This window comes from Vitis riparia, chromosome 5, assembly GCF_004353265.1.
Source record: "Vitis riparia cultivar Riparia Gloire de Montpellier isolate 1030 chromosome 5, EGFV_Vit.rip_1.0, whole genome shotgun sequence".
NCBI classification, from domain to species: domain Eukaryota; kingdom Viridiplantae; phylum Streptophyta; class Magnoliopsida; order Vitales; family Vitaceae; genus Vitis; species Vitis riparia.
Genome location: NC_048435.1, coordinates 2,630,564 through 2,640,375, shown reverse-complemented (window position 1 = coordinate 2,640,375; position 9,812 = coordinate 2,630,564). Strand labels below are relative to the sequence as shown.

Below are 9,812 nucleotides of genomic sequence, written 5' to 3'. Positions count from 1 at the left end.
TTTCCTTGCTAATGTTAGGTTTTTTGTGGAAAAAAAATGATAAAAATCAAAGCTCAAAAATAATCAACCAGAAAAAACAAATTCTTGAATCAAGAGGCGCAGAAGGCGAAACCATTTGCATTCGACACTCCAACAATCCTGTGTTAAATGTTGCTCTCAATTATTCATGCAAACAAATAGTTCTCATGGCCCTCATAAAATGCCATGCGAAACTATAGCTTATCACCTGAACACATGGAGTTATTATACAAAATTTGCAGGGATTAGTAACTGCTAGCACTTGCTCTATAACTTGAGGGTATCAACAATTTTACTAGCCGAAGAAACTTCAACAGATGTAGTGTGTCCTGTAGGATCCATTATCCATTCAACCGAACATCCCAAAGGGGTGTCATTGTCGATTGTTTTTCTGCTTAGTACAATCTTCAGGAGGCAGTGATAGGAACTGCAAGATGCTTTGAACCATGGTGGCATCAATTCGAAATTTCTCAGCAATTTGTTCAACATTCATAGGCCCATCATGATCATCGGCCTTTCCTTGATGCAAGAGGAGGATGTGTCGCAGCTGTGCTGCATTCAGGGTTCCTGACGGAGCTGGTTTTTCTTCATACCTTCCAGACTCTGGTTTTGTATTTCGCAGCTTAGGCATGGGCCTATTATATCTTCCCCCCACCAATGCCTGCAACAAAATCCTGAAAGTTTAATAACTGAAGAACCTAATTAATGGACACAATGATAAATATGTTGCAGACCGTCTTTCAATGCCAATTTTTTGTCATTCGATACAAAAAAAGTTTCTTGAAGACCCTAGCCACCAACACTGAGATATGCTATTTAAATTTCAGCGCATTCAGAAAAGCTCGATATTCTTTCAGCCAATGGCACAACCATTCCCATTTAACAGATGAACAACTTAAAAAATTCTGATTATTTCTCAGTATGTGAATGGCTTGATATCCTTTTCAGCCAGGCACAACCATTCCCACTTAACAGGATCTACTGGGTTTTTTTAACCTACCAACAAGAGACTACATGTATTGTATCCTGCAATCATGAATTATTCTGTGGTTTAAATACGTAGGGATGTAGAGAATGAACCAGTAATCACCGAACTTATAGCACCCAATTGGGCTTTTCTAATACTTTCATCTGGATGCATGGACACCTTCAAAAATTCTGAGAATATCTCAATATGCATTTATCACTGTAGAGACACTAACTAGTTTATTTTGTAATCCTATGAGATCTAATGGGAAACACCACAGTGGATGTGAAAGCACAGCAGGCAACCAGGACAGTATGATCAGGCGCACCAAAAAAAGAAAAAACATCATTAAACTAAGGTGCAAATATCCTGAAATATACTGATTTGCGCTGATTTTCCTAATCGAGAAAATGCAGACAGAAAAAAAAGGTACAAGGTTTTTGTCACATATATGGGAGTATCTTCTAGTATGAAACCAGAATTTGCCCAAAAATCATGTAAAAATTCCATAGACCCAGCATGTAGAAGGGGCCAAAAGCAAGATAAAAAGAAGGGAGTGACCACTTGGTAATGTTGCTATAGAAGGCTCGTCTATTCTCTTCTCAACGGCAGAATTGAGTAATGCCATCATGGCAAAATGTGATTGTGAAGATTTTAGAAGAAGTAGTTAGGATAATTTAGTTTTATTTATTTGTATTTTTAAAAAAGTTTGTTCCAAGTTTATAAGAAGTTAGTTGCAAAGTTTGTTAGTTCCTATTTTGTACCTAGAATTCAACACATAGTTGTATATAAATAGCCATTTGTATTCCTATTTTTCTTAATGAAAATAATAAGAAAATTTCATTCTTCTCTTAACATGCATTCATGGTATTGTAGTATCCTAAAAAGTTTATGGCATGGACTAGACATGTTTTATGATCTTGAATGGAGTTCTGTAACTGATAATGCTTGATTTAAGATGCTTGAGACATAAAGAATATTTGAATTTCTTGTAGGTTTGAATAAGGAATTGGATATGGTAGCAATAAGAATTCTTAATAAAGGCATCATGATATCTCATAGGATTGAGACAAATTGTCCCATTGGGTGATTCTAAAGAAGTATGTTCATATAAACTATGGTCATAATAGTTTCTTAAATGGAACTTGACGTAGGTTCTTTGAAAGTTAAGACATATCAGTTGAACAGGAAGATCTATAACTCGAGGAAAGTCTTCAAAGGTTGATAACTTTCACCTTGTTATACTATGGGCACCAGTTCATGGGGAAGGGAGATTGAATGCAATGGATAGCAGGTCATGGACTCGAGCACTTAGTGTTTCGTTGTTATTTACATAGGGTATTGGAGTATTGTTGATTTTTTGTAGTAGGATGTTGAATTAACTTTAGAATTGGATTTTAAGAGAGCTAGTACTATTTTATAGGTCCCAATAGTCCCTGTTTGAGCTCATGTGCCTTGTTCGCATGGTTTTTTGAGGGTTGAATTAGCTCTAGGTTCACTTTTGGGCATAAGGCCATTTTGGTAATTACGTAGGATTGTACAGGGGTAAGTGAACAAGGTCTCTAGATTTGGCTAATTAATTAATTAGTAAACTTTGTTGGGTTAATTAATCAATTAGAACCCATTTTGAATTAGATTAAGTGATCAAATCCCTTAGTGGATTCTAGTCACTTAAGCCTAAGGGAGAACCCTGTAAATATCCCCTTAAGGGTTGGGGTTCTCAGAAGTCCAAAGGGAAGAAAGTAGAGGAACCGTGATGATAGGCAAGATAACTAAACCGATTATGGCTTTAAAAATTCTGCTCTTAGTGTTTCTACTATGAAAGGTTTGTCAACTGAAGTTAGAATAGCAACCATTAGCTAGAGGGAGAAGTTTGCTGAACAAGGAAGATGGTGCGATTTTTGCAACAAACCAAGGCATACCAAGGAAGCCTGTTGGAAGCTGCATGGTAAAGCATCAAATTGGAAAGGGAAAAAACCTGCAGAAGAACCTAAGGAATGCAATCACTGACATAAACTCAAAGTAACATTGAGCTATCATTGTTTAGCAAAGAACAACTTGAACACTTGCACAAGTTGATGAATCAGTCCTTTCAAAATCCCCCATGTACTTTATAGCCTATAAATGTATTCTTCTTAGAGCCCTAAGTTCTATTTCTTTTTTTACACTTTGGATTATTGATTCGAGTGCTTCAGATCATATGATTAGTCAATTTCGACTTTTCTAATCTTATATTTCATGATTTGGAAATTTAAAGATTAGGATTACAGATGGTACCTTGTCTCTAGCTACAGGGAAAAGTTCTATATTTTTTTCTAAGAATCTTACTCTAAAATCAGTCCTTCATGTTCCTAGTCTTGTACGCAACCTTTTGTTTGTTAGTAAACTAACAATGGATTCCGATTGCATTGCACAATCCTCACATTTTTGTTGCAAATTTTAGGACATGCATTTGAAGATAATGATAGGTAGTGCTAGAGAGGTTGATATTTTGATGAGGATTCCCTTGAGAGTAGATAAGCTCAAACTATAAGTAGTGGTGAAGTTTCTTTTTCTACAGAAAATCAAATAATGTTATAGCACTATAGACTAGGCCATCCAAGTTTTCAATATTTAAAACAATTGTTCCTTTCTTTGTTCAAGAATAAAAATCCATCATTTTTTCAATGTGAAATTGTCAATTGTCTAAATATCATCATGTTTCTTTTCAATTGCAACCTTACAAGGAATCCTACCCTTTTGCTTTTGTTCATAGTGATATATGGGGACCTTCAAGGGCGACAAATTTCGTAGGTATGAGATGATTTATCATGTTCATAGATGATCATACTAGAATAGGTTGGGTGTATTTAATGAGAGAAAAATCTGAAGCCCAAAGAATTTTCAAAGAATTTCATAATTAACAAAGAATAGGTTGGGTGTCATTTGCACCAGTTACAAAACTGAATACAATAAGAGTTCTCTTGTCCCTTGTAGCCAACTTGAACTGGTCTTTACAGTAGTTAGATGTCAAGAATGCTTTTATAAATGGTGAATTAGTAGAAGAAGTTCATATGGTCTTATCTCTTAAGTTTTGAAAGAATATTTAGGAGTGAAAAGGTGAGTAGGTTGAAAAAATCACTCTATGGACTGAAATAATCACCAATAGCTTTGGTTTGACAAATTTGCTAAGTCCATTAGATTGCACGGTACTCACAAAGCCAGACAAATCATGCTCCCTTTTACAATCCTTTTAGTGATGGTAAGCTTGCTATACTAATAGTGTACGTGGATGATATCATCCTTATTGGAGTTAATCTAGCTAAATTGAAGAGATTGAAGAATTCTCTAGCTAAAGAGTTTGAGATCAAGGATCTAGGAACCTTGAGGTACTTCTTGGGAATGGAGTTTGCTAGATCCAAAGAAGGTATCTTTGTGTCACAAAGGAAGTATACATTGGATTTGCTTAAAGAAACTAGATTGCTAGCAAGGTTCAAAGTATTAGCTGAGCTTGGTATGACCTAACCGAGTTGTATTTGCCTTAGACCTTTTTGTGTCGAGTAACTCGAGTTTGATACCTGATACCATCAACACAAACTTGGCTAAGAACAGGTTAAATTTGATTGAATTGGTCGAGGTTATGAGTTAAATTGTTTGAGTTATTGAAATATTCTCCAATTAAACAAAAAAAAAAAAATGATCTTTTTTCCCTTTTAAATCACAACAAAGAGCTATCAAACTCGAGAAATCTTCGAAAAATCAAAGATTCTTCGAAAGGAATTTTTTTTTCAAGACCCATGACAATGAAGAAGAAAAAGAAACAAAAAAATCCTTCATGCCAACGATGTTGTGGTGACTATATGACTAGTGAGGAACATCATATTCTTCCATCAATAACAATTTTAGCATCTTGGTGTTGCCTCTCCTTGCTTCTGTGGTGTGGTGCGGGTATGCGCCAAAGGAGGCTCTTTGCCTCTACAAATTGGATATCCTCTCTCGTGGTCTGGGTTAATGGTGTTTGGGATTGAGAATTTAAAGAAAAAGCCTAAACATATTGTTTTATATAAGAATGATTTATTACTTCAAATGCTCATGTATGCACATGTGCATCAATTTGCCTTATATGCCAACGGTATTTGGAATTAGGAATTTGAAGATTATTATTTTATATGTTAAGTATGGTATGAATTGCCTTTTTTTTTTTTTTTTTTTTGATAATCAAGGAACCTTCTATGACCAAACCCTTAGGAATCTTTATGGGGACCCAAACCCCAGGGTGCTGACCGCCCCACAACAACCAACACTGGGTAAATTCAAGGTATTATCAGTGACATGATTTGAACCTACGACCATGTGCCACTTACTAAGACCACACTTTCAGTATTCGCTCTAACCAATTGGGCTACCCTGATGGGCAAGTATGGTATGAATTGCTTTAATTTAGGTAATGTATTATTTTATATGGTAATGGTATATATATAGTGTATTATTTTATATGCTAATTTATTGTTAATAATTTATGAAACCATTCCATTTATTATTATGTTAATATATTTTTAAGTTTATTGGTTTCTTAATTTATTTAATTATATTATTTTAAAAAATAATTTTTATAATATTTTTATAATTTTTTGAACTTTTTAACTATCTTATTTTGTGTATTGCCTGATACTCGTGTCCAAATGCTGAAATTGATGTGCCTCAAGACCATCTGAGTTAGCAACCGATACTGTGATTTTGAACCATGATTGCTAGGGCGTAAATTGGCAGAGACTCCAATTGATCCTATTTTCGAATTAGGGTTACCAAAAGAGAGTTTGTTGACAAAGAGAGCTATTAGAAGCTTGTGAAAAAACTGATATATCTCTCTCATACTTGGCTAGATATAAGTTATTTGATGACTTCTTAAGTACCTCCAATTCATGCACTCTCCAAATTTGAGGCAATCTATTGACTTCTTAAGTACCTAAAAGGGGGTCGGGGAAAAGGCTTAATGTTTAGAAGCAACAATAGCATTTACATTTAAGCCTACACCGATGTTGATTGGGCTAGGAGCATAACAGATAGGAGATCTACTTCAGGTTACTGTTCTTTTGTTGGAGGAAACTTAGTGGCTTGAAGGAGCAAAAAGCAATCTGTTGTTGCAAAAAGTGTTGAAACTGAATTCAAAGTAGCACCTCGTGGTATTTGTGAACTTTGGTTGAAGACCTAAGAATTCCTAGTACGAGACTGACGAAGCTCTATTGTGATAATAATGCAATTATTAACATTGCTCATAATTTAGTTCAACATGATAGAACCAAGCATGTTGAAGTGGACCATCACTTCATCAAGGAGAAGATGGAAGTCAGACTGGTCTGCATGCCTTGTATATCAACTAAAAAACAATTAGCAGATGTTCTAACCAAAGGAGTTCATAAAGGGATGTTTAATTGCATAATTAACAAGTGTCAAATGCGAACCAACTTGTGGGGGAGTGTTGAAGATTTCAGAAGTTTAGGAATTAGTTTTATTTTATTTTAGTGCATAAATAATTAGGATAATTCAGCTTTATTTACTTGTATTTTAAAAAAAGTTTGTTCTTCGTTTATAGAAAGTTAGTTGTAGAGTTTGTTATTTCCTATTTTGTAGCTAGAATTCAGCACATCGTTGTATATAAATAGGCATTTGTATTCCTATTTTTCATTTTTTCTTAATGAAGATAATAAGGATTTTTCATTCCTCTCTCAAACTGTGTTCAGTGATAAATATTCCCCAGCCACATACTACGAGTACAAGATCATAACTCAGAATCCCTAGAAAGAGTCAGCACACTACCAGAGAAGCTGCTACCAGAGCAATTTCAGCTTTTTAACTAGGACATATTGTGTCCATAACAATGCTTTCATCAAGAGCAATCACTCATTAAATAGAATTTGGGATCATCATAGCATACAGTGCTGCGTAACATGATTCATAAGGGCAAAAAAATGCATGTTCAAAATTATCACAAAGAGTATATAAAATTACAAAAATCACATATAATGTGAATTTCTCTTGAAGATTTTTTATGAAAAAAAGAGTGAATTTCTCCAAGAAGATGAGTGATGTGCATGTCCTCTACTCAGAGCATGAAAGATTTCATTCAAAAGCAGTTGTACGACCTGGACAGTTCCCTATACCTACTTGTCTCGAAGATCACAATCAAAAGTTATGTTTGCAGGTAATCCTAACTGCTTAAATGACTGAAACTAAAAAGAAAATAAATAAATAAACAAATAAAAGGATTGATGCAAATTTGAGAAATAACATTGTTGGGTTATGATAGCAACAAAAAGTCAACAAAAGACTAGAGAAACTTTACTAGCTCACCTCACCCATCTCAAGTCTCCCTCCAGACTTAGATCTGATTCTACCCACCATCTGACTAAGCATGGCATCATATTGGGGATCTCGCTCCTCGAGGACATTTTCAGAATTAAATCTCGGGGCACCCTCTTAAACAAAGAAAAAGAATCACCAATTAATACAAATGGAATCAAAATTTTAAATCTTACTATTCCTATTCCATGGTTGTCCATATTTTCTACAGTTTTTCAAAATCAATATTGAAAAGATTCTATTACAATGCTCAAGCTTCTTAAATGCCTTTTGCTCCTTTCTTAGCGATGTCATAGGTTTTTCCCCTGACAATAGCAAACCCATGGGACCTTCGGACATGAGAGACACGATACCAGTTTTGTGTGGCAGATAGGACTTAGATGCAGTTTCTTGGTCTACAGGCAGACAATAACACACGTGTGGAATATTTGCAAAATGCCTCAAGGCCAAGGCAAGTTAAATTCAGTAAAGCAGAAAATTTTCTCATGCTAAGGTGGTACAGGATTGGGAGTTCTTCCGGAAAATGGTGTTGAAAGAGATGCATCCATTTCAATAAGAAGTAAACAAGCTGCCGTGGGATATTTGATTATTCAATCTAGCGATGATAATAGATATACAAATATGAAACTTGCAAGTCTGCCTTTAGCTTCACAGAATTGGATTTAATATTTCAGGATTTAGGGATACCAAATTCAAATTCAAGTAAATTAATAGGTTTGAAGTGTTCAAGCAACCAAAAACTGAAATTGGGTTCTCCAGTTCCATCTAAAGGTAAGCCAGAGACCAAAGGAGATTTATAGTGCATAGAAATGAAAATTTGGGTGGAAGCAATTTTTATTGCTCTAGAAACCAGAAAGTTTTGCATTGATTTTATAAGTCAGGAGGAAGAAATTTTTTTCCAAAAAGTTCTTACCAACCAAACATGTTCTTTCCTTTCTCAGAAACCAACCAAACAAAACCTTCAACAAAAAGTTCTTACCCGAGGAGCCAGAACCGATATCATCACGAGTCTTCGAGACACCGACTTTGTCGACGGGCACAGTCGGCGGCCGCCGATCTCCTACGTTCTTCAAGTGCGACGAAGACGATGGATCCAAGTCCGCACGCCGAACGCTCCCCGATGCTCGACGAAACGCCTGGCCCATTCTTGTCTCAGCAGTGGCACTTCAGACAGAGACACACACTAAATGTACGGACAGTGTATGGAGAAAATCATCTCTGGAGGAATTGCACGGGAACCCTAGACCAATTCATAGATAGCCAGAGCCCTGATCATTTCATAAACCTTAGGTTAGGGTTTGGAGAGAGCGGTAGAAGATGGCCAGCACACGTCTCTCTGGTTATTACGGGCACGGCCTGAAATGTGGGGAGAAGTTGCCACGTGGGTTGGCTCATTGTCGGCCACGTGGTTGCTTTTCATCTTATGGTTTGGGCTTTGGGGTGGTGTGTTTATCAGGGTCATGGACCTGATTTGCTGGGCCCGGGGTTGCAAAATAGTGGCCTATGTTTAAATGAAGAGTTAATTGCTAGTGTTTTACGCCCCAGAAATGTCAAAGCCCACATCCACATCCTCGGCTTTTTAAAAATGGGTCATGCTACAAGCCCAACAAGTAAAACAATGACTCCATTGACCATTCGCTTCTCCTTCTCATTGACTCGTTTGATTATAGATATTGTTTGTTTTAAACTACATAAATCCTCACCACTTTAAAATACATTTTCGATAAGTTTTCACAACTTTAAAACATGTTTATACAATTTGGAAGAACTCGGGTTGAAACTTCTTTCTCTAATCGATATAGAATATGATATTCATCCCCTATTGGATGTATATCGTTTTTATTACATCTGGATCCAATAAGTTTTCATGATTTTAAAACGTGCATATATATTTGGGAAGAACTTACTATTCAAACTTTATCCCAGAATTGATGTGAGATATCACATTCAACTAGTAATACATATAATATTGAAACTCTTTCCATAATTAACGTAAGATATCACTTTCATTTTCGCACACAAAAATTTCTTTGATTTTCTACGCTCTTTGTCTAATAAGTCCCCACGACTTTAAAACATGTTTCCAATAAGTCATTAAGACTTTAAATCATATTTATATAGTTCGAAGGAACCCACCATATATAGTGTCAAAACTTCTTCCACCAATATATTATATTCATTTCCTAGTAAAGACATAATTTCCTTGTAATGTTCCACAAAAGCATGAGATCATTCAGATAGACAAAATCTCTCTCTTATGAGGCCTCATTGGGGTTGAAGATTGACTGGGAGACCATTTGTAATTATTCATTTCCATTCATGTAAATGCTATCCCCTTTGGATCCCATGAACCTTTATGGGTTTAAAACATCTCTATACCTTTAGAACGAGCCTATAACATCTACAATGTCAAAACTTTTTCCCTAATCAATGTGACATTGTAGGCATGCTCGGTCAAGATCTGGTATGATCTATAATAATAAATAAA

General features: G+C 35.6%; 1 protein-coding gene across 1 annotated transcript; it reads right to left on the bottom strand.

Moving 5' to 3' along the window:
* Nucleotides 1–84: 84 nt before the first annotated feature.
* LOC117914334 lies at nt 85–8,649 on the bottom strand. The gene is made up of 3 exons (XM_034829634.1): nt 8,304–8,649; nt 7,316–7,440; nt 85–679 (listed from the first exon to the last, which is right to left on the bottom strand). The coding sequence occupies exons 1-3, from the start codon at nt 8,467–8,469 to the stop codon at nt 392–394; spliced, it is 579 nt and encodes a 192-aa protein (XP_034685525.1). The 5' UTR covers nt 8,470–8,649; the 3' UTR covers nt 85–391.
* Between the last annotated feature and the right edge of the window lie 1,163 nt (nt 8,650–9,812).

Excerpts from the sequence above, each read along its gene's own strand:
- LOC117914334 (XM_034829634.1), bottom strand. The coding sequence starts at position 8,469 with ATGGGCCAGGCGTTTCGTCGAGCATCGGGGAGCGTTCGGCGTGCGGAC. Across the intron at positions 7,441-8,303 it reads TATCGGTTCTGGCTCCTCGG|AGGGTGCCCCGAGATTTAAT; the intron begins GTAAGAACTTTT and ends TCTTTGTTTAAG. Across the intron at positions 680-7,315 it reads GGAGACTTGAGATGGGTGAG|GCATTGGTGGGGGGAAGATA; the intron begins GTGAGCTAGTAA and ends ATTTTGTTGCAG.